Source organism: Canis lupus, chromosome 16 (assembly GCF_048164855.1).
Source record: "Canis lupus baileyi chromosome 16, mCanLup2.hap1, whole genome shotgun sequence".
Taxonomy (NCBI): Eukaryota; Metazoa; Chordata; class Mammalia; order Carnivora; family Canidae; genus Canis; species Canis lupus.
Window position 1 is genome coordinate 39677609 of NC_132853.1, and position 24727 is coordinate 39702335.

The 24727-nt window shown below is 44.4% G+C and overlaps 2 protein-coding genes across 3 annotated transcripts; one reads left to right on the plus strand and one right to left on the minus strand.

Moving 5' to 3' along the window:
• The first annotated feature begins 1346 nt into the window (after positions 1-1346).
• On the plus strand, positions 1347-8432 carry LOC140606725 (uncharacterized). Of its 2 annotated transcripts, XM_072780508.1 has the most exons (4): positions 1347-2004; positions 2080-2129; positions 2172-2242; positions 7549-8432. In XM_072780508.1, the coding sequence occupies exons 1-4, from the start codon at positions 1583-1585 to the stop codon at positions 7948-7950; spliced, it is 945 nt and encodes a 314-aa protein (XP_072636609.1). In that variant the 5' UTR covers positions 1347-1582; the 3' UTR covers positions 7951-8432. The 2 variants fall into 2 exon arrangements, with proteins under 2 accessions (XP_072636609.1, XP_072636608.1); XM_072780507.1 differs by lacking the exon at positions 7549-8432 and having other exon boundaries at positions 1353-2782.
• Positions 8433-20831: 12399 nt separating this feature from the next.
• On the minus strand, positions 20832-22131 carry LOC140607528 (uncharacterized). The gene has a single exon (XM_072782218.1). The coding sequence runs from the start codon at positions 22087-22089 to the stop codon at positions 21298-21300; it is 792 nt and encodes a 263-aa protein (XP_072638319.1). The 5' UTR covers positions 22090-22131; the 3' UTR covers positions 20832-21297.
• Between the last annotated feature and the right edge of the window lie 2596 nt (positions 22132-24727).

Sequence of the window (24727 nt, forward strand, 5' to 3'; positions counted from 1 at the left end):
GACCTCAACAGAGCTGTGTTGGAGGGATCAGGAAAGCCCATGGCCCCCTCCTTCTCTGCCACTTAACTCCTCCCTCCTAATCCTTGAAGGAATTCTTAAAGTACATCCTAAGGTTCCCATGGTAGAAGTGAGGAAATCAGGACAGAGATAGGTAATGTCAGAGTTTGGTTTTTCCCAGAAGCTACTCTGAAGAACAGCATTCAGGCATGTGGTTTCTTGCGGGAGGGAGGGCAGATCCCACTGGTTGGAAGGTGGGGAAGTGATACAGGATGGAGGCCAGCGTCACAGTTTTCAACTGGCTCAATCCTGAGAAATATATCAGAAAAAAAAAAAAAAAAAAAAAAGAAACAGCCATGTCAGGATTCTCCTATTTCAGGAGCAAGGACAGCCCTGTAGTCACATAAACCAACTCTGCAGAAGCATTGGTTGAGCGTTTCTGTCAGTGCGGCACACACCCAGGCAACATGACATCCTGCTGTTGCATGAAAACAGCCAGCCCCGAGGCATAGAGATGCGGATCTGCTGCTGCATAGAAATTGTCCTGAACACAGGAAGATCTGAGTTCTATGGCTGGCGTGTGTAAGGCATCATCTACAGTCCACGATTTTCTCCACTCAGACCCCACATTTTCTCCTTCACGATGGCAGGCAGGCAGGCGGGCACAATTTGTGTTAAAGGAAGACAGAGGAGAAAGACGAGGGAAAAGAGGAGGAGAAGGGATGGCACGGGGGGAGGGAGGAAGAGAAAACAGTAACTGTGGAGTCAGTGCCATTAAATATCTCACTCTGCTGGTTAACAAGGTTAGGACGAGGGTCACCGACTCACCCCAAAATGCCCCGCTTATACCCACAGCCTGGGAAAACACTCATTTCTGGGTAAATCAGAGCAGGACTGCTGGTCACTCAGGAAGTATGTTCATGGATGCTGGTTTAGTCCTGTTTCTATCCACCTGCTCGATTCGGCCTTGACATATGGAAGACATGATGCCAGATGTCCTCCACCCAAGTGTCTTTGAATGCACTGCCCTATGCAAACGGGGTAGGGTGCTCCAAGAGACAGATGCCTGCGGGCGTCTGGAATGAGGCACTTTGGGGAAACAGACTCGGGCTCCAGCATGATTGCAATTCATCACTATGAACATATAACCATCAAGCTCCCTTCACCTCAGGGATACTCCCAGTCTGCATGCAACCAAACTACCAATGCTGGGCAAGGAGCACGAAACTGACTCACCAACCACTTCCCAGGAACTGCATCACGTGATCCCACGGCCCCGGAAGCAAGAACGAGGCTGCTAACGTGACCACCTTGCTTCCCTCTGACAATCTTCCTATGAGTTACTCTCAATTAAAACATGTTAAGCACCCATTCTCTAGGGATTCCTAACACTTAGGGAACTTCCTCTTCTACCAGCCGCCAGTGACTATGGAAAACGGTATAAACAAGGGAAGTCCTGCCCATTGGTCCATACGTTGGGGTTGAGGGGGTCCAGTGTATAAAAGCCCCAGAATGGAAGGAGGCATCAGTCAGAATCTGAGAACGTCACCTCAGAACAGAAGCCCACGCCTCCACCTGCGACACCATGAGTGAATCGTGCTGCTCCCCGTGCTGCCAGCCCACGTGCTGCAGGACCACCTGCTGCGAGCCCAGCTGCTGTGGATCCAGCTGCTGCGAGCCTTGCTGCTGCCGCCCAACGTGCTGTCACACCACCTGCTGCAGGACCACGTGCTGCAAGCCCGCATGCTCTGTGTCCAGCTGCTGCCAGCCCGGCTGCTGTGGGTCCAGCGGCTGCGGGTCCAGCTGCTGCCAGCCTTGCTGCTGCCGCCCAACGTGCTGTCAGACCACCTGCTGTAGGACCACCTGCTGCAAGCCCGCATGCTGTGTGTCCAGCTGCTGCCAGCCTTGCTGCTGCCGCCCAACGTGCTGTCAGACCACCTGCTGTAGGACCACCTGCTGCAAGCCCACATGCTGTGTGTCCAGCTGCTGCCAGCCCAGCTGCTGTGGGTCCAGTGGCTGCGGGTCCAGCTGCTGCCAGCCTTGCTGCTGCCGCCCAACTTGCTGTCAAACCACCTGCTGTAGGACCACCTGCTGCAAGCCCACATGCTGTGTGTCCAGCTGCTGCCAGCCTTGCTGCCACCCCAGTTGCTGCTGCACTCCCTGCTCCCAGCCAGCTTGCTGCACCCCCGTTATCTGCAGGAGAACCTGCTACCAGCCCACCTGCTGCTGCCTGCCCGGGTGCCTAGCCCAGGGCTGTGGATCCAGCTGCTGCCAGCCTTGCTGCTGCTGAGCAACTTGCTATAGACTCAGCACTCACCGGAATATATATCCTACGCCACTTTGCCAAAGTTCCTGTCTTACAAGAAGTTGCTCCCTCGGCTTTCCTGGGAACACATGCTTACACTGCCCCTGTCATCTTTCTCAGCAATGCTTATGAGTCTATGGAGGGAATGCAATCTACTTCAATTTGATTGTATTCTAGTGCCTCTGGTTTACTGTAGCAATTGCTGAGCCACAACATTTGGTCAACCCCAGATGCTGGTCAACATCCACTGATTCACACTCTCAGTCTCCGAAAAGTGATCATCACCTTTCACTTCTACGGCATAGAAACACATTCTTATGAGTGCATAGTTAGCTCTCCGCAGTGATCAGTACTGATCATCTTTTTAGATAGATGCATTATAGTTAGTAAGTCCTGCCAGGTTACTAAGCCCTTTGCAATGGCTTTGAACTTTCTTCCTTCCGTTCTTTCCTAATAAAATCTGTGTCATCCTGCATCCAATGTTTGTATGTTCATGTCGTTTTTCCTGTCTGTGTGTGTGTGTGTGTGTGTGTACGTGTGTGTGTGTTATTACAGCACTTCCTTTATGAAGTCCTTCTTGAAGTTTTACTTTAAGTATATGTATATATGTATATATACATATATATGTGTATATATATATGTATACGTAGATATGACGCCCAAAAGTAAATTGTAGCTTCAATATATTTATTATCTCATTCAGTCATCACAATTGTCCCACAAATCAGGCAGAGCCAAGATTATCATTCCATTTTCATTCTCACTTAGAGAGCAGGAAATGCTTGACCATACAGCAAATAATTGACAGAAGCAGGTCCTTTGATTTCAGGTCAAGGACATTTTTAGTTACATCTTTCTAAAAATAGAAATAATCCTGGTGATGGGGCATACATTTTGAGTTGTTTCAATAACAAAGGAAATTATTATATCTTTCCTATAGAGAACCATTTCAGTCTACAAACGTCTTCCTAAACGTTCTTCTCAGCTTTATGACCAATATGCCTTTAAGAGTTCTGGCTAATGAAAAGGGGCTTTGCATCTTCTCTGACATGAGGTTCATTGGCACATATAGTGTTCCTGGCCCCATTCTTGCCGAGGGGAACCTGTTCTTTGTTGTCATGGATTGGCGTACTGGTATCATTGCATTTATCTCTTTTTTTAAGAGTTATTTATTTATTTATTTATTTATTTATTTATTCATTCATTCATTCATTCATTTATTCATTTATTCATTTATATTTTGAGAGAGAGCATGAGTGGGAAAGGCAGAGGGAGCTGGAGAGAGAATCTCAAACAGACTCCCCCCATGAGCATAGAGCCTGACCCAGGACTCAGTCTCACAACCCTGAGATCATGATCGGAGCCAAAACCAAGAGTGGATGCTTCACTGACTGCGCCACCCAAGTGCCCCTCATTTCATTCATCTTAAAGAAATTGGTAGGAAGAATCGGCCTTGCAAGCACACAAGCTCAGGCCACAATCCAAGGCTCTCAAACTTTGAGGCAATTTGATCTCCTGACCTGGACATTGTTCAGAGAAGAGAAGTTTGTAGAGTCCTGATAGTTGAGGTACCTATGCAGTAGGCATAGACAGCTTTGACCAATCACAGTCCTCAGGCTGTAAACAAAAAGAGAACGATTTCCTGTGTTCCTTTCTTTTAAGATTTTCTGTCTTTCTTCGTGAGAGACACCGGGAGAGAGGCTGAGACATAGGCAGAGGGAGCACAGGCTCCCTGTTGGGGGGTCGATGTGGGACTCCATTCCAGGACCCCAGGATCACCACCTGAGCTGAAGGCAGATGCTCAACCACTGAGCCACCAGGCTTCCCCAACTTCCTGTGTTCTGTCAGATAAAGACACATAGGCTACAGGAAATTCACATCCGAATTTTCAAGAAAAGGAGGATAAAGGAGAATGAAAACAAAAACGGAGCAGAAAGGATGCACTCTTCCAAATCAAGACGGATGTTAGTTAGGTGACCTCCCCAAAGGTTGAAACCTTGATCTTTGGGTGAAAAGCTGAATAATAAAGACAACTGCCAAGGCACCCAGCAGGACAAGGATTAGGAAGGCTCTGGGCAGAAAATAAGAGGTTTTGATCATGGCCACCTTCTCAAGAGATATAAAAATGCTTTGGAATAGTTAACACACTACATGTGACAGAGAGTATCCTCTTCCTAGAGGACGTATCTGGAATTCTCTGCCAGAGTACTTCCGTTTCCAAGGCAGAGAACGTATGGGAAGAATTCCTGACATTTCCTGAGGACCTGCCACACACTGGGCACTCAGAGAGATGCTTTACCTGCACAGTCTTTATTTGTCATACAATCCTGGAAAGTGAGCATCACTACTTCCATATTGGAGCTGAGGAAACCAGTGTTGAGGAAAGTAACTTGTTCAAAATTGCATGTGCACTGAAACTCCATCTTGGTTTCAAAAACAGAGCTGTTTGGTGGGCTACACATGAAATGATGAACATAGAAATCAGTGCAACAAAACCGAGAGTCCACAAATAGACACACGTTGATTAGGCATTGAATTTTGCAGAAAGGTGCCAAGTTTATAGGCAGAGAAAGTGTAGTCTTTTAAACAGATGGTGTTGGAACAATTAAACAGACATGTCCCCCCACTCCTCAAAATAAACTTCAACCCAACCCTCATATCGTATACAACATCCGACTCAAATAGATTATAGCCCCAAATGTAAAGCCTAAACCTATAAAACTTCCAGACAGAAATCTAGGGAAAGGTTCTATAGAGCTTCTAGCTTCCACCCCCACCCCATTTTGGGGCCTACGTCTGTTTGTGCCAACTTCAGAGGATGATGCTAGCTTGCATTATCCGTTTTCTGTACTACTCTCCTTCAATAATTGTGCAACTCTTCATCTCCAATTTTATGTTCAATCATTAGTTTCTCTATCAGAGAAGACGGTAGATCTTGGTTATGAGAATTGGAATCGTTAAGAACACTATTCAAATTCCTCTTCTGCTACTCACTAGCTACATGTGTTGGGCAAAACATAAGCTGTATTTACGTTGCCTCATGAAAATCTCTCCTACATTTTGTGTCATCCATCTATTTTTTTTTTGAGAGACAGAGAGACAGAGAAAGAGAGAGAAAGGGAGCATTGCAGGGGTGTGGGACAAAGAAGGAAGGGACGAGAGGTCTCTCACTGAGCTCCCACTGAGAGAGCCTGATGCTGGCCTCAGCCCCAGGACCCAGAGATCATGACCGGAGCCAAAGTCAGACTCTGAACAAACTGAGCCACACACGTGCCCCAGGGACTTTTCCTCTTGTGTGCACCCAACACCGGACTCTCTCAACCCCTCTCTCTTTGTCTCCCTTTCCTCTCCCTACAGAAACGGCCCCCCTCCCCTCCGTGGCACAACAGTTTTCCTCTCCCCCAATTCACTTAAACACACCTCATACCTGCAGGGGCCATGTGCCCCCAACCACACAGGTCCTTCTTCCCACATTCCTATCAATTTCCTGGGTGTTCCAAGTGACCTGACCTCAACAGAGCTGTGTTGGAGGGATCAGGAAAGCCCATGGCCCCCTCCTTCTCTGCCACTTAACTCCTCCCTCCTAATCCTTGAAGGAATTCTTAAAGTACATCCTAAGGTTCCCATGGTAGAAGTGAGGAAATCAGGACAGAGATAGGTAATGTCAGAGTTTGGTTTTTCCCAGAAGCTACTCAAGAACAGCATTCAGGCATGTGGTTTCTTGCGGGAGGGAGGGCAGATCCCACTGGTTGGAAGGTGGGGAAGTGATACAGGATGGAGGCCAGCGTCACAGTTTTCAACTGGCTCAATCCTGAGAAATACATCAGAAAAAAAAAGAAACAGCCATGTCAGGATTCTCCTATTTCAGGAGCAAGGACAGCCCTGTAGTCACATAAACCAACTCTGCAGAAGCATTGGTTGAGCGTTTCAGTCAGTGCGGCACCCAGGCAACATGATATCCTGCTGTTGCATGAAAACAGCCACCCTGAGGCATAGAGATGCAGATCGGCTGCTGCATAGAAATTGTCCTGAACACAGGAAGATCTCAGATGTATGGCTGGCATGTGTAAGCATCATCTACAGTACGATTTTCTCAACTCAGACCCCACATTTTCTCCTTCTCGATGGCAGGCAGGCAGGCAGGCACAATTTGTGTAAAAGGAAGACAGAGGAGAAAGACAAGGGAAAAGAGGAGGAGAAGGGAATGCACGGGGGGAGGGGAAGGGAGGAAGAGAAAACAGTAACTGTGGAGTCAGTGTCATTAAATAACTCACTCTGCTGGTTAACAAGGTTAGGACGAGAGTCACCGACTCATCCCAAACTGCCCCACTTATACCACTGAACGGCCCACGGCCTGGGAAAACACCCATTTCTGGGTAAATCAGAGCAGGACTGCTGGTCACTCAGGAAGTATGTTCATGGATGCTGGTTTAGTCCTGTTTCTATCCACCTGCTCGATTCGGCCTTGACATATGGAAGACATGATGCCAGATGTCCTCCACCCAAGTGTCTTTGAATGCACTGCCCTATGCAAACGAGGTAGGGTGCTCCAAGAGACAGATGCCTGCGGGCGTCTGGAATGAGGCACTTTGGGGAAACAGACTCGGGCTCCAGCATGGTTGCAATTCATCACTATGAACATATCACCATCAAGCTCCCTTCACCTCAGGGATATTCCCAGTCTGCATGCAACCAAACTAACTGGGCTAGGACCACGAAACTGACTCACCAACCACTTCCCAGGAACTGCATCACGTGATCCCACGGCCCCGGAAGCAAGAACGAGGCTGCTAACGTGACCACCTTGCTTCCCTCTGACAATCTTCCTATGAGTTACTCTCAATTAAAAACTGTTAAGCACCTATTCTCTAGGGATTCCTAACATTTAGGGAACTTCCTCTTCTACCAGCCGCCAGTGACTATGGAAAACGGTATAAACAAGGGAAGTCCTGCCCATTGGTCCATACGTTGGGGTTGAGGGGGTCCAGTGTATAAAAGCGCCAGAATGGAAGGAGGCATCAGTCAGAATCTGAGAACGTCACCTCAGAACAGAAGCCCACGCCTCCCCCGGCGACACCATGAGTGAATCGTGCTGCTCCCCGTGCTGCCAGCCCACGTGCTGCAAGACCACCTGCTACAGGACCACCTGCTGCGAGCCCAGATGCTGTGGATCCAGCTGCTGTGAGCCTTGCTGCTGCCTCCCAACGTGCTGTCACACCACCTCCTGCAGGACCTCGAGCTGTAAGCCCACATGCTGTGGGTCCAGCTGCTGCCAGCCTTGCTGCCGCCCAACATGCTGTCATACCACCTGCTGCAGGACCACCTGCTGCAAGCCCACATGCTGTGTGTCCAGCTGCTGCCAGCCAAGCTGCTGTGGGTCCAGTGGCTGCGGGTCCAGCTGCTGCCAGCCTTGCTGCTGCCTCCCAACGTGCTGTCACACCACCTGCTGCAGGACCACGTGCTGCAAGCCCACATGCTGTGTGTCCAGCTGCTGCCAGCCCAGCTGCTGTGGGTCCAGTGGCTGCGGGTCCAGCTGCTGCCAGCCTTGCTGCTGCCGCCCAACGTGCTGTCACACCACCTGCTGCAGGACCACCTGCTGCAAGCCCACATGCTGTGTGTCTAGCTGCTGCCAGCCTTGCTGCTGCTGAGCAACTTGCCATAGACTCAGCACTCACTGGAGTATATATCCTACGCCATTTTCCCAAAGTTCCTGTCTTACAAGAAGTTACTCCCTCAGCTTTCCTGGGAACACATGCTTACACTGCCCCTGTCATCTTTCTCAACAATGCTCATGAGTCTACGGAGGAAATGCAATCTACTTCAATTTGATTGTATTCTAGTATCTCTGGTTTACTATAGCAATTGCTGAGCCACAACATTTGGTCAACCCCAGATGCTGGTCAACATCCACTGATTCACACTCTCAGTCTCCAAAAAGTGATCATCACCTTCACTTCTTTCTACAGCATATAAACACATTCTTATGAGTGCATAGTTAGCTCTCCGCAGTGACCAGTACTGATCATCTTTTTAGATAGATGCATTATAGTTAGTAAGTCCTGCCAGGTTACTAAGCCCTTTGCAATGGCTTTGAACTTTCTTCCTTCCGTTCTTTCCTAATAAAATCTGTGTCATCCTGCATCCAATGTTTGTATGTTCATGTCGTTTTTCCTGTCTGTGTGTGTGTATGTGTGTGTGTGTGTGTGTGTGTGTTATTACAGCACTTCCTTTATGAAGTCCTTCTTCACCTTTTACTTTAAGTACATGTATATACATCCGTAGGTATGATGCCCAAAAGTAAATGGAAGCTTCAATATATTTATTGTCTCATTCAGTTATCGCAATTGTCCCACAAATCAGGCAGAGCCAAGATTATCATTCCATTTTCATTCTCAGAGAGCAGGAAATGTTTGACCATACAGCAAATAATTGACAGAAGCAGGTCCTTTGATTTCAGGTCAAGGACATTTTTAGTTACATCTTTCTAAAAATAGAAATAATCCTGGTGATGGGGCATAAGGGAGGTAGACATTTTGAGTTGATTCAATAACAAAGGAAAGTATTATATGTTTCCTATAGAGAACCATTTCAGTCTACAAACCTCTTCCTAAATATTCTTCGACCTTTATGACCAATATGCCTTTAAGAGTTTATGGTTAATGAGAAGGGGCTTTAAATCTTCTCTGACATGAGGTTCATTGGCACATATAGTGTTCCTGGCCCTATTCTTGACGAGAAGAACCTGTTCTTTGTTGTCATGGATTGGCATGCTGGTATCATTACATTTATCTCTTTTTTTTAAGAGTTATTTATTTTTTCATTCATTTATTTATTTATTTATTTATTCACTTGAGAGAGTGCATGAGTGGGATTGGCAGATGGAGGTGGAGAGAGAATCTCAAACAGACTCCCCCCATGAGCATAGAGCCTGACCCAGGGCTCAGTCTCACAACTATGAGATCATGATCTGAGCCAAAACCAAGAGTGGATGCTTCTCTGAATGTGCCACCCCAGTGCCCCTCATTTCATTTCTCTTAAAGAAATTGGTGGGAAGAATCAGCCTTGCAAGCACATAAGCTCAGGCCACAATTCCTGGGCTCTCAAACTTTGAGGCAATTTGATCTCCTGACCTGGACATTGTTCAGAGAAGAGAAGTTTGTAGAGTCCTGATAGTTGAGGTATCCATGCAGTAGGCATAGACTGCTTTGATCCAATCACAGTCTTTAGGCGCTAAACAAAAAGAGAACGATTTCCTGTGTTCTTTTCTTTTAAGATTCTTTCTCTCTTTCTCTTTCTTTCTTTCTTTCTTTCTTTCTTTCTTTCTTTCTTTCTTTCCTTTCTTTCTTCGTGAGAGACACCGGGAGAGAGGCTGAGACATAGGCAGAGGGAGAACAGGCTCCCTGTTAGGGGGCCGATGTGGGACTCCATTAAAGGACTCCAGGATCACCACCTGAGCTGAAGGCAGATGCTCAACCACTGAGCCACCAGGCTTCCCCAACTTCCTGTGTTCTGTGAGATAAAGACACATAGGCTACAGGAAATTCACATCCGAATTTTCAAGAAAAGGAGGATAAAGGAGAATGAAAACAAAAACGGAGCAGAAAGGATGCACTCTTCCAAATCAAGACGGATGTTAGTTAGGTGACCTCCCCAAAGGTTGAAACCTTGATCTTTGGGTGAAAAGCTGAATAATAAAGACAACTGCCAAGGCACCCAGCAGGACAAGGATTAGGAAGGCTCTGGGCAGAAATTAAGAGGTTTTGATCATGGCCACCTTCTCAAGAGATATAAAAATGCTTTGGAATAGTTAACACACTACATGTGACAGAGAGTATCCTCTTCCTAGAGGACGTATCTGGAATTCTCTGCCAGAGTACTTCCGTTTCCAAGGCAGAGAACGTATGGGAAGAATTCCTGACATTTCCTGAGGACCTGCCACACACTGGGCACTCAGAGAGATGCTTTACCTGCACAGTCTTTATTTGTCATACAATCCTGGAAAGTGAGCATCACTACTTCCATACTGGAGCTGAGGAAACCAGTGTTGAGGAAAGTAACTTGTTCAAAATAGCATGTGCACTGAAACTCCATCTTGGTTTCAAAAACAGAGCTGTTTGGTGGGCTACACATGAAATGATGAACATAGAAATCAGTGCAACAAAACCGAGAGTCCACAAATAGACACACGTTGATTAGGCATTGAATTTTGCAGAAAGGTGCCAAGTTTATAGGCAGAGAAAGTGTAGTCTTTTAAACAGATGGTGTTGGTACAATTAAACAGACATGTCCCCCCACACCTCAAAATAAACTTCAACCCATACCTCATCTCATAGAGAACATCCGACTCAAATAGATTATAGCCCCAAATGTAAAGCCCAAAACTACAAAACTTCCAGACAGAAATCTAGGGAAAGATTCTACAGAGCTCCTAGCTTCCACCCCCACCCCATTATGGGGCCTACGTCTGTTTGTGCCAACTTCGGAGGATGCTGCGAGCTTGCATTATCCGTTTTCTGTACTACTCCCCTTCAGTGATTGTGCAACTCTTCATCTGCAATTTTATCTTCAATCACTAGGTTCTCTATCCTAGACGACGATAGATCTTGGTTATGAGAATTGGAATCGTTTAGAAGACTATTTAAATACCTGTTCTGCTACTTACCAGCTACATGTGTTGGGCAAAATATAAGCTGTATTTACGCTCCCTCATGCAACTTTCTCCTACATTTCGTGTCATCCGTCTTTTTTTTTTTTTCACACAGAGAGAGAGAGAGGGACGGAGAGAGAGAGAGAGAGGGAGAAAGCGAGCATTACAGGTGTCTGGGACAGAGAATGAAGGAGGGGACTAGCGGACTCCCACTGAGCTCCCACTGAGAGGGCCTGATGCTGGCCTCAGCCCCAGGACCCAGAGATCATGACCTGAGCCAAAGTCAGACTCTGAACAAACTGAGCCACACACGTGCCCCAGGGACTTTTCCTCTTGGGTGTACCCAACACCGGACTCTCTCAACCCCTCTCTCTTTGTCTCCCTTTTCTCTCCCCACAGAAACGGCCCCCCTCCCCTCTGTGGCACAACAGTTTTCCTCTCCCCCAATTCACTTAAACACACTTCATACCTGCAGGGGCCATGTGTCCCCAAACACACAGATCCTTCTTCCCACATTCCTATCAATTTCCTGGGTGTTCCAAGTGACCTGACCTCAACAGAGCTGTGTTGGAGGGATCAGGAAAGCCCATGGCCCCCTCCTTCTCTGCCACTTAACTCCTCCCTCCTAATCCTTGAAGGAATTCTTAAAGTACATCCTAAGGTTCCCATGGTAGAAGTGAGGAAATCAGGACAGAGATAGGTAAAATCTGAGTTTGGTTTTGCCCAGAAGCTACTCTGAAGAACAGCATTCAGGCATGTGGTTTCTTGCGGGAGGGAGGGCAGATCCCACTGGTTGGAAGGTGGGGAAGTGATACAGGATGGAGGCCAGCGTCACAGTTTTCAACTGGCTCAATCCTGAGAAATACATCAGAAAAAAAAAGAAACAGCCATGTCAGGATTCTCCTATTTCAGGAGCAAGGACAGCCCTGTAGTCACATAAACCAACTCTCCAGAAGCATTGGTTGAGCGTTTCAGTCAGTGCGGCACACACCAAGGCAACATGATATCCTGCTGTTGCATGAAAACAGCCACCCTGAGGCATAGAGATGCAGATCTGCTGCTGCATAGAAATTGTCCTGAACACAGGAAGATCTCAGATGTATGGCTGGCATGTGTAAGCATCATCTACAGTACGATTTTCTCAACTCAGACCCCACATTTTCTCCTTCTCGATGGCAGGCAGGCAGGCAGGCACAATTTGTGTTAAAGGAAGACAGAGGAGAAAGACGAGGGAAAAGAGGAGGAGAAGGGATGGCACGGGGGGCGGGGGGGAGGGAGGAAGAGAAAACAGTAACTGTGGAGTCAGTGTCATTAAATAACTCACTCTGCTGGTTAACAAGGTTAGGACGAGGGTCACCGACTCATCCCAAACTGCCCCACTTATACCACTGAACGGCCCACGGCCTGGGAAAACACCCATTTCTGGGTAAATCAGAGCAGGACTGCTGGTCACTCAGGAAGTATGTTCATGGATGCTGGTTTAGTCCTGTTTCTATCCACCTGCTCGATTCGGCCTTGACATATGGAAGACATGATGCCAGATGTCCTCCACCCAAGTGTCTTTGAATGCACTGCCCTATGCAAACGAGGTAGGGTGCTCCAAGAGACAGATGCCTGCGGGCGTCTGGAATGAGGCACTTTGGGGAAACAGACTCGGGCTCCAGCATGATTGCAATTCATCACTATGAACATATCACCATCAAGCTCCCTTCACCTCAGGGATACTCCTAGTCTGCATGCAACCAAACTAACTGGGCAAGGAGCACGAAACTGACTCACCAACCACTTCCCAGGAACTGCATCACGTGATCCCATGGCCCCGGAAGCAAGAGCGAGGCTGCTAATGTGACCATCTTGCTTCCCTCTGACAATGTTCCTATGAGTTACTCTCAATTAAAACCTGTTAAGCACCTATTCTCTAGGGATTCCTAACACTTAGGGAACTTCCTCTTCTACCAGCCGCCAGTGACTATGGAAAACGGTATAAACAAGGGAAGTCCTGCCCATTGGTCCATACGTTGGGGTTGAGGGGGTCCAGTGTATAAAAGCCCCAGAATGGAAGGAGGCATCAGTCAGAATCTGAGAACGTCACCTCAGAACAGAAGCCCACGCCTCCCCCGGCGACACCATGAGTGAATCGTGCTGCTCCCCGTGCTGCCAGCCCACGTGCTGCAGGACCACGTGCTGCAGGACCACCTTCTGCGAGCCCAGCTGCTGTGGATCCAGCTGCTGTGAGCCTTGCTGCTGCCTCCCAACGTGCTGTCACACCACCTGCTGCAGGACCACATGCTGCAAGCCCACATGCTGTGTGTCCAGCTGCTGCCAGCCCAGCTGCTGTGGGTCCAGTGGCTGCGGGTCCAGCTGCTGCCAGCCTTGCTGCTGCCGCCCAACGTGCTGTCACACCACCTGCTGCAGGACCACGTGCTGCAAGCCCACATGCTGTGTGTCCAGCTGCTGCCAGCCCAGCTGCTGTGGGTCCAGTGGCTGCGGGTCCAGCTGCTGCCAGCCTTGCTGCTGCCGCCCAACGTGCTGTCACACCACCTGCTGCAGGACCACCTGCTGCAAGCCCACATGCTGTGTGTCTAGCTGCTGCCAGCCTTGCTGCTGCTGAGCAACTTGCCATAGACTCAGCACTCACTGGAGTATATATCCTACGCCATTTTCCCAAAGTTCCTGTCTTACAAGAAGTTACTCCCTCAGCTTTCCTGGGAACACATGCTTACACTGCCCCTGTCATCTTTCTCAACAATGCTCATGAGTCTACGGAGGAAATGCAATCTACTTCAATTTGATTGTATTCTAGTGTCTCTGGTTTACTATAGCAATTGCTGAGCCACAACATTTGGTCAACCCCAGATGCTGGTCAACATCCACTGATTCACACTCTCAGTCTCCAAAAAGTGATCATCACCTTCACTTCTTTCTACAGCATATAAACACATTCTTATGAGTGCATAGTTAGCTCTCCGCAGTGACCAGTACTGATCATCTGTTTAGATAGATGCATTAGAGTTAGTAAGTCCTGCCAGGTTACTAAACTCCTTGCAATGGCTTTGAACTTTCTTCCTTCCGTTCTTTCCTAATAAAATCTGTGTCATCCTGCATCCAATGTTTGTATGTTCACGTCGTTTTTCCTGTCTGTGTGTGTGTATGTGTGTGTGTGTGTGTGTTATTACAGCACTTCCTTTATGAAGTCCTTCTTCACCTTTTACTTTAAGTACATGTATATACATCCGTAGATATGACGCCCAAAAGTAAAGGGAAGCTTCAATATATTTATTGTCTCATTCAGTTATCGCAATTGTCCCACAAATCAGGCAGAGCCAAGATTATCATTCCATTTTCATTCTCAGAGAGCAGGAAATGTTTGACCATACAGCAAATAATTGACAGAAGCAGGTCCTTTGATTTCAGGTCAAGGACATTTTTAGTTACATCTTTCTAAAAATAGAAATAATCCTGGTGATGGGGCATAAGGGAGGTAGACATTTTGAGTTGATTCAATAACAAAGGAAATAATTATATCTTTCCTATAAAGAACCATTTCAGTCTACAAACTTCTTCCTTAATATTCTTCCTATCTTTATGACCAATATGCCTTTAAGAGTTCTAGTTAATGAAAGGAGGCTTTAAATCTTCTCTGACATGAGGGTCATTGGCACATATAGTGTTCCTGGCCCTATTCTTGTCTAGAGGAACCTGTTCTTTGTTTTTATGGATTGACATGCTGGTATCATTGCATTTATCTTTTTTTTAAAGAGTTATTTATTTATTTATTTACTTACTTACTTATTTATTTAAGATAGAACATGAATGGGAGTGGTAGAGGGAGGTGGAGAGAGAATATCAAGCAGACTCTCCGCTGAACATGGTGTCTGACTCAGGGCTCAGTCTCAGAATCTTGTGATAATGACCTGATCCAAGACCAAGAGTCGGATGCTTAACTGCCTGTCCCAACCCAATGTAGAGGGATAGAAAAAAAGCAGCTGACACGGACTCCATGGGGAGCAAGACTGGATGGAGGGCCCAATCTCATTTTTTTTAAATCATTACTCAATCAGAAATAAGAATCAGATTCTTAACCATCTAAACCATCTAGGAACTTTATCATCCCTCCTTTCGTATGTATCTTTCTTTTTCCCACTTACATCCTAAATAGTATTCCACCTATGGATTAATTTGGAATGATTTATTTTTCCCTTTTTTTCCCTCTCATTGTTTCAGCCAATCTTTAGCAGATACCTCTGTAGCAGGTCACAGTTCTTCTATTTAGAGAATTATAGCAGAAATACATCTTTTTTTGTTGTTGTTGTTGTTTGTTTTTTTTTTTTTTGCAGAAATACATCTTATTTAAAATCCTTAATAGTGTAAAATAGATTTTGTCCCTCTATAGCCTTAACAGCGTTAAGAATGTAAAAAGTTTACTAGGAAATAATGCGAATGAAAGAGTTAAAAGGGGGAGTAAAGGCAGCCCAGGTGGCTCAGCAGTTTAGCACCAACCTTCAGCCCAGGGCCTGATCCTGGAGACCCAGGATCGAGTCCCACGTCGGGCTCCCTGCATGGAGCCTGCTTCTCCCTCTGCCTGTGTCTCTGCCTCTCTCTCTCTCTCTCTCTTTCTCTCTAATGAATAAATAAATAAATAAATAAATAAATAAATAAATAAAATCTTTAAAAAGGTGGGGGAGTAAGGGAGAGTAGGTGGCAAAAGCCTACAGACTGCAATGTAGGTATGACATCTTTCCCAAAAATGTCTGAAATAGACAACATTAGGCAAAGAGAGCATAAGCCTACCATGCGGGCTTGACAAAACATTGGTCAACCCAATGGAGATATCCAGAGCAAAGACGGCCATTAATAAGTTCCCATGTTGGGAAGAAAATGCTAGGCCCTAGTACTTTTATGGTGTGTAATTATGAGCCATGGGTTTACAGAAAAAACATGGCCTTAGCTCTAAAGGTGATGAAGATCCTGAAGTTGCTAACAGTTGGAATCTATCAGCTACCTGCACTCTTTACAACAGAAGTGCAAATATCTCCAGACATATGAAGTAAAAACCACAATAGAAACAAAGACCGAATAAGAGCCCCTAAACACTCCTCTCTTCCTAACCAATATATTAACCAGAAGCAGTAGCAATCCATGTGGACCAGCAGAATTTAGGGCTCCCTCAAAGACTTAAAGAATGCAGGTATGGTAGTTCCCAGCAAACTTCATTTGATTGACAAACTGGCTCCTCCAAAAACCTAATGGATCACGGTATATAATTATGGAATATCTTAAACTTAAATCAATTTATAGACCCATTAACAGCTATAACATTTCAGTACCATTTAAGTTTAAAGGCTGTAGAAAGAAGAAATACTCCCAGTGAGCATAGCCATGAGTACACATGGTCATAAGTTTCTTTTGTAGAAAAAGTGGCCTATTCCATCCTAAAGCAAGAGAAAACCCATTCTTGGGCAGCCCAGGTGGCCCAGCAGTTTAGTGCCACCTTCGGCCCGGGGTGTGATCCTGGAGACCTGAGATTGAGCCCCATGTCGGGCTCCCTGGATGGAGCCTGCTTCTCCCTCTGCCTGTGTCTCTGCCTCTCTCTTTCTCTCTGTGTCTTCATGAATAAATAAATAAAATCTTTATATAAAAAAAAGAATACCCATTCTTCTCCAGTGCACATGGAACATCCTCCAGAATAGATCACATACTGCGTCACAAATCAGGTCTCAACTGATACCAAAAGACTGGTATTATTCCCTGCATATTTTCAGACCACAATGCTTTGAATTTTGAACTTAATCACAAGAAGAAATTTGGAAGAAACTCAAATACTTGGAGGTTAAAGAGCATCCTACTAAAGAATGAATGGGTCAACCAGGAAATTAAGAATTAAAAAAATCATGGAAGCAAATGAAAATGAAAACACAACAGTTCAGAACCTTTGGGATGTAACAAAGATGGTCCTAAGATGGAAGTATATAGCAATAGAGGCCTTTCTCAATAAATAAGTCTCAAACACACAAGCTAACCTTACATCTAAAGGAGCTGGAAAAAGAATTGCAAATAAAGGCTAAACCTAGCAGAAGAGAAATAATAAAGATTAGAGCAGAAATCAATGAAATTGAAACCAAATAACAGTGGAACAATCAATGACACTAGGTTCTTTGAAAGAATTAATAAGATTGATAAACCGCTAGCCAGCCTTATGAAGAAGAAGGAGGAGGAGGAGGAAGAGGAGGAGGAGAAAAAAGAAGAAAAAAGAAAAGAAAAGAAAAGAGAAGAGAAGAGAAGAGAAGAGAAGAAAAGAAGGCCCAGATAAATAAAATCACAAATGAAAGAGGATAGATCACAATCAACACTCAAGAAATACAAACAATTATAAGAACATATTATGAGCAACTATATGCCAACAAATTGGGCAATCTGGAAGAAATGGATGCATTCCTAGAAACATATAAACTACCAAAATAGAAAACCTGAACAGACCCATAGCCAGCAAGGAAATTGAAGCAGTAATCAAAAGACTCTGAACAAACAAGAGTTCAGGACCAGAACAAACAAGAGTTCAGTCTTCCCAGGGGAATTCAACCAAACATTTAATGAAGAATGAATACCTATTCTTCTAAAGCTGTTTCAAAAAGTAGAAACAGAAGGAAAACTTCTAAACTCATTCTATGAGACCAATATTACCTTGATCCCAAAACTAGGCAAAGACCCATTAAAAAGGAAAATTACAGAGCAGTATCCCTGATGAACATGGATGCCAATATTCTCACCAAAATACTAGCCAATAGGATCCAATAGTACATTAAGAGGATTATTTACCACAACCAAATGGGATTTATCCCTGGGATGCAAGAATGGTTCAACATCTACAAATCAATCAATGTGATAAATCACATTAATAAAAGAAAGGACAAGAACCATATGATCCTCTCAATTGATGCAGGAAAAGCATTTGACAAAGTGCAGCTTACTTTCTTAATTAAAACTCTCCACAGTGTAGGGATGGAGGGAACATTCCCCAATATCATAAAAAACATATATGAAGATCCCATAGCAAATCTCATTCTCAATGGGGAAAAACAAATGTCTATATGAGGGACATTTCAGCCAGAGGACAAGATCTAATGAAAAACTGTCACCTAGTCATTTTGTACTCCTCATGTTAGTAGACGAGCATGTAGAGAAAAGGGTCACTGTTCGGTGATGGATAATTATCATAAAAAGGTAGACTGCAGAGAGAAAGGTATCTGGAACTCAGGAGATTTCACTGGAATATCTATGGGTCTGTCCATCCCTGTATCAGTAATCAGACACTCAGATCCATTGGACAGGATTATCTGGGTTACTCCATTGGGACATTATCCAAAATAATAGAAATATCCAAAATAATAGAAGCATTGGCTAAGATAAAGGAAATATAGGACTACTAGCAAAAGATGGAGACGATGAGTATTCGTTGCACGCTACTACAGTGCCAGTAGCTGCCGCTTCTTCCATTAGACTTCCTGTTATACACCCCTTTATTTTCCTCCCCACCTTCTTCTCTGCCAACATTCCTTTCTTATTTCCTTCCTTCTTTCCTTTTTTATTCCCTCCTTCCTATGATTTCTTCTTCTCTATAATTCTCTTCTTTTTCTCCTCCTCCTTCTTTTCCTTATTCATCTTTTTCTAGAAATTGTGGGTCTCCATCACCTTGAAAAAACAGAGATTAGTCTGAGAGGAACAAAGATGATGTATTCATTGTAGATGATATATTCAATACCTCACTTCTATGTGCTGAGTATTAGTGTCTTTTCAAATCCATCTGCTGAAGACTTAATCCCCAATGAGATGACATTTAGAGATGGGATCTTTAAGAGGTAATTATATTTGGATGAGGTTATGAGGATGAACCCCCTATAATAGGATTGATGTTCTTATAATGAGAGACAGAGACCAAAGCTCTCTCACTTTCTCTCTGCCATTTGAAGATACAACCAAAACGCAGCCATCAGCAAACCAGGAAGAGGATTCAAGCAGACACTTAAACAGCCAGCACCTTGATCTTTGACTTCCCAGCCTCCAGAACTGTGGCATATAAAATTTATTGTGTGAGCCACCCAGTCTGTGGAAGTTCATTATAGCACTCTAAACTGTCTGACACAACCATTCACATATCTTGGATCTCAGTGCGCTCAGGCCAGCTTCCAATAGCCATATGTACTTCTCTGTGTCTAAGGGTTCTCTTCATGCAACAGCAGAAAGTCATTAAGTCTATGCATGTCATACTGTGAAAAACACACAACCAATGATTCTGGAGAGTTGTCTATAAAGATTCCAGCTCCATTTCATCAAGTAGGATAGTTCTAAAGTGTATATTTTTACACTGTTTCTGATCATTTTCCATCAGGCTTAAGCTTCAGTTGCAGACAGTGATGCTAAATTCATATATATTCTTACCTGTCTCATTTCTTCAATTCTCTGCGAGTTTGCTATGCACATCCTAAAAAATGTCCACTTGGTTCTTTTTCTTGGGATAGTGTTTCTGAGGAAACAAACTATGAATTCACCTCTCTGGGTCTTAATTTCTTCTTTTCTAAAATGGGAATATTTATATTTCCTTGAAACTTTCTTCAGAATTAAAGGTAATGTATATGAAGCATTTGGTCCCTACCTAGCAACCCAGGTCAGATCCGTTCCTCACCTCTGAATGCAAACCCCCATCTCTGAATGACCAGCAGGAGGCACAACTGGTCTTGGCAGCCTGTCCAGAGCCTCCCATAGAGCTAGTCTCCAATGTTGGTGCGTGCCCCAGGCAGGAACCTTCCTAGCTCATCAGAGGTCCCTCCACTGCTCCCAGGAGGTGACCCAGAGCCTAGGTCTCCTCTTCCTCTCAGAGCCCAAATCAGGCCTCACATCCTTGAGCACCCAGGCAGCATTGTTAATATGTTGGGGACTGGAAGCACCAGCCTTCTATCTATGGCGGCTCCTAATGAATACCCATGGTTTTGTTTTGGTTTTTTTTCTCCTCTTTCTTCTTCCTCACATTCGTCTCACCCCCCTGGAACATGCTCTTAATTCACCTCAAGTTCTTCATAGTTGGCCTCAGAAAATACAAGAGGTTGTTTAGTTTCTTGGATGGTTCATAGGTCATGTGTTACTCAAAGTCATACATGCCCATTACATAGTCTCTGAGTCTTCAACTTTGTCTTAACTTGAATTTCTTAATAGCATTTTGGTGAGCAATTTCCATAACTTTAGGGGAATACAATATATAGTCCACTTCTTATTGCAGAGAATTATTTATTTTCTTACTATATTGAGAGAGATTTAGTAGAAGGAGGCTATTCAGAATTGGATTTACACAATACAGAGAAAGTCAGTTTAGATAAGAGTCTCTCTTGTGAGGACACAGTGGATGCTAACTATTTCATGAGGATGAATTGCATGTGTGACTGAACATGTGGAAACAGGAAAGGCTATGTGTTTTCTTGAGAGCTCCAAAAGGCAGCTCCCACCTGCCCTTCCATGTATATACTGCTTGCTGTGTTGTGAGAAACTGATTTTTTAACAGTTTCTGCATATATGAGGGATTGTTTCTTCCATTTGTAAAGAATAAATACATTTGCATAGCTTACTAGTGTTCAGTACTAAATATTATTGCTACTTCTATTGACATGTCAATGTGTTGCCTTTGAGCAGGAACAAATGATCCAATCCTGTATCTAAGTTTATCATTATTAACTACATTAAATTACACAGTGAAATATTATCACTTTAAAATGTAGAATATAATTCATGACAGGCTGTTGTGTAGCTCAGGTCAGATAATGCATATTGTACCCAATATGTATATAAGTTCCTATATTGGGAATATTGTACAGTAAAATAAAACACAATATAGGGTGAATTATGATATAGCCTTTATTAAGAAACATATAAGTAAGATACTTGCATCTAAAGATGAAAGCAGGAGAAAGAACCACGAGCACGTTGAAAAATATATATAATTATGAAGTTTATTAATCAGTTTCAGGAACCTATGAAAAAGTTTTGGAGACTTATTTTCCTAACCTACTTAGAGGGAACAGATGATCCTGACTTCAGAAACCAAGACGATAACTTAGTATCAAGGATTTATGAAACTGACACAAGATCCACATACTTGAAAGGAAGAGAATTGGAGGAAGTCCTCTGTACAACATCAAACTGATTCACAAGCTTATAAAAACACATATGAGAAAAAAAATTTGATGGTTGCATGGTGACTTTCAGCAAAATCAAGCAAGGAAATTTGTCCTAAATGGCAAGTCAGTTAACAGGAAGGTGTGCAGATGGTGTTTCTTTGGTCACGTGATGAGCAACAGGAAGGCTAACAGCAGCTGGATCCACAGCCTTGGGCTAGGCACCCAGGCAGGCAGCAACAGGTGGGCTGGTAGCAGGTTCTCCTGCAGAAAACGGGGGTGCAGCAAGCTGGCTGGGAGCAGGGTGTGCAGCAGCAACTGGGGCGGCAGCAAGGCTGGCAGCAGCTGGACACACAGCATGTGGGCTTGCAGCAGGTGGTCCTACAGCAGGTGGTTTGACAGCACGTTGGGCGGCAGCAGCAAGGCTGGCAGCAGCTGGACCCGCAGCCACTGGACCCACAGTAGCTGGGCTGGCAGCAGCTGGACACACAGCATGTGGGCTTGCAGCAGGTGGTCCTGCAGCAGGTGGTTTGACAGCACGTTGGGCGGCAGCAAGGCTGGCAGCAGCTGGACCCGCAGCCACTGGACCCACAGTAGCTGGGCTGGCAGCAGCTGGACACACAGCATGTGGGCTTGCAGCAGGTGGTCCTACAGCAGGTGGTTTGACAGCAAGTTGGGCGGTAGCAGCAAGGCTGGCAGCAGCTGGACACACAGCAGCTGGGCTGGCAGCAACTGGACACACAGCATGTGGGCTTGCAGCAGGTGGTCCTGCAGCAGGTGGTTTGACAGCACGTTGGGCGAGAGCAGCAAGGCTGGCAGCAGCTGGACCCGCAGCCACTGGACCCAGAGCAGCTGGGCTGGCAGCAGCTGGACACACAGCATGTGGGCTTGCAGCAGGTGGTCCTGCAGCAGGTGGTCCTGCAGCAGGTGGTCCTGCAGCACGTAGGCTGGCAGCAAGAGGAGCAACACGAGTTGGTCATGGTGTCACGAATTGGGGGGTTGGCTTCAGTTCAGAGGTAAGATTCTCAGATTCTGACTGATGCCTCCTTCTGTTTTGGGGCTTTTATGCACTGAACTCCCCAATGTGGACCAATGGGCAGGACTTTCTTTTTTTGTTGTTTATGCTTTTGTTTTTGTTTTTGTTTTTTTATAGTCACTAACAATTTTCAAGGAAGAAGTTGTTCCCCTAGTGTTTTGAAGGTTCTGTAATTTAGTGTTTGATCATTACCTTAATTGAGAATACTATTTAGGAACCTTTTCCAGAAATGAGAAAATCAAGAATCATCACCAGCTACATTCTGTTATTTGGCATCATCTAATCATGTGATAGTTTTGGCTGTCTTGGCAAAGGTCAGAACAGTTGTTCCTTGTCTGCTATTCCTTTGACCATAGTGAGATTAGGAAGTGCCTTTATTTCTCCTCTGATCTTTATTATTCCCTTCCTTATTGTACCTTATTGTAACTTTGGGCTTTGTTCATTTTTCAAGTTCCTTGAGATGAAAAATTGGTTGTTTACTTGAGATTTTTCTTGTTTCATGATGTAGACATTTATCACTTTTAACTTCCCTCTAAGAACTGCTTTTGCTGCATCACGTAATTTTTGGTATGTTGTATTTCCATTTCCATTTGTCTCAATGTATTTTTTTATTTCACTTTTGAATCATTCTTTGACCCATTGGTTGTTCATTGCATTGTTGTTTAATTTTCATATATTTGTGAATTTTGCAGGTTTTTTCTAATTGACTTATGGATTCATACTATTGCTGTCACAAAAGACGCCTGATATATTTTAATCTTATTAAATTTATTAAGACTTATTTTGTGACCTAACATATGATCTATTCTGGAAGTTTACCATGTGCATATGAGAAGAATGCAGATGTATTCTGTTGTTTTTGAATGGAATGTTCTGTATATGTCTCTTAATTCCCTCTATTGTAATATATTGTTTAAGACCCATGCTTGTTTTGATTTTCTGTCTAGATGATCTATACATTGGAGACAATAGAGTATTAAAAGATCTCTATTATTATTATATTGTTATATGTTGTTCTCTTTAGGTCTATTACTGTTCACTTTATATATTTAGGTGCTCCTATAATATAAACATTCTCACAGAGAAATAACATGAACAATCCACCTCATGGTATTATTTCAATAAAAATGTATAGATAAATAAATAAAGTCAAAAGACTTGTACAATAGAATTCATACAAAATTTTGATATTCGTAATAATTTCAAAAGTCCCAAACAGCAACAACCCACTTATATATTAATGGTAGATAGACAAATATATCATTTGTATACATTGGGGAACTATAAAGAAAAGGGATGAATGAAGTGCCTGCGTAAGTCTCACATTCATGATATAAAGTGAAAGTAGCCAATTCTAAAAGCATCTGAAATGAACTATTAACATACACAATGTGTGAGTCACTAGAATACATACATACCTTTGGGAATAATAAGGATTATAATTTGAAGGGGATTAAATTAAGTTCTTTTTGTTAACCTGGTAATAGCGACATGGGGGTTCACTCGGTGATATTCTATCAGATTTGAAATTATCGATTTTAATGTATTATAATTTATAAAAAGGAGCACTATCACCAAGACTACCCCTTCAATTAAAAATAGGAGAAAACAAAACATAGTGCATACGTGAAGTAAACAAATATGTTAAAAATGAGTTAGGGTTGAGTCATGAGGTCATTGTGCTTTGCCCAAATTACCCCAGCATATCAGTGAAAGATCCACATGCTGGGAAAGCCCACAATTCTGACTAAATCAAGACCACTGGTCACACAGGTTGATAATTGCTTTTCCCTGTGTGCTGTTGCAGCTTTTGCCCACCTGCTTCGGTTCTGCCTAGCCATTTGGAAGATAAGATGCCAGACATCGTTGGGCCAAGGTCCTTGATGGAATTGGGATATGCAGATGGGGTAGGGTGCTCCAAGAAGCAGATGCCATCAGGGTGTCTCCCATCAGGCTTTGTGGGGAGACTGACTTGGGCTCAGGCATGGATTCCGGTGCTCCCTGTGAACAGAGGGACCTCATGTCCCCACTCCCCCAGGGACATTTCCATCTACAGACAACCCAGAGACCAGAGCTGGGGAAGGACCACTGCTGACACTCCTCAGGCCAGCAGAAACTAGAGCACATGATCCCATGGTCCCTGAAGCAAGAACAAGGCTGCTGATGTGACCACCTTCCTTCCTTCTGAGAATGTTTCTATGAGTTATTCTCAATTAAGAAGCAAATAAGCAATTATTTCCTAAGGATTCATAACATTTCGGAACAACTTCCTCTTTTACACTTCCCTCAGTGATTATTGAAAATTATTTAAACAACAACAAGGAACGTCGTGCCCATTGGTCCAAATGTCAGGAGGTCCAGTGTATAAAAGCCCCAGAATGGAAGGAATAGGTAACAGAATCTAAAAACCACAACGCAAAACAGAAGCTCACCTTCCACCACTGACAGCATGACTGGTTCATTCTGCTCCCCTTACTGCCAGCCTACATGCTGCAGGACCACCTGCTGCAGGACCACCTGCTGCAAGCCCACATGCTGTGTGTCCAGCTGCTGCCAGCCTAGCTGCTGTGGGTCCAGTGGCT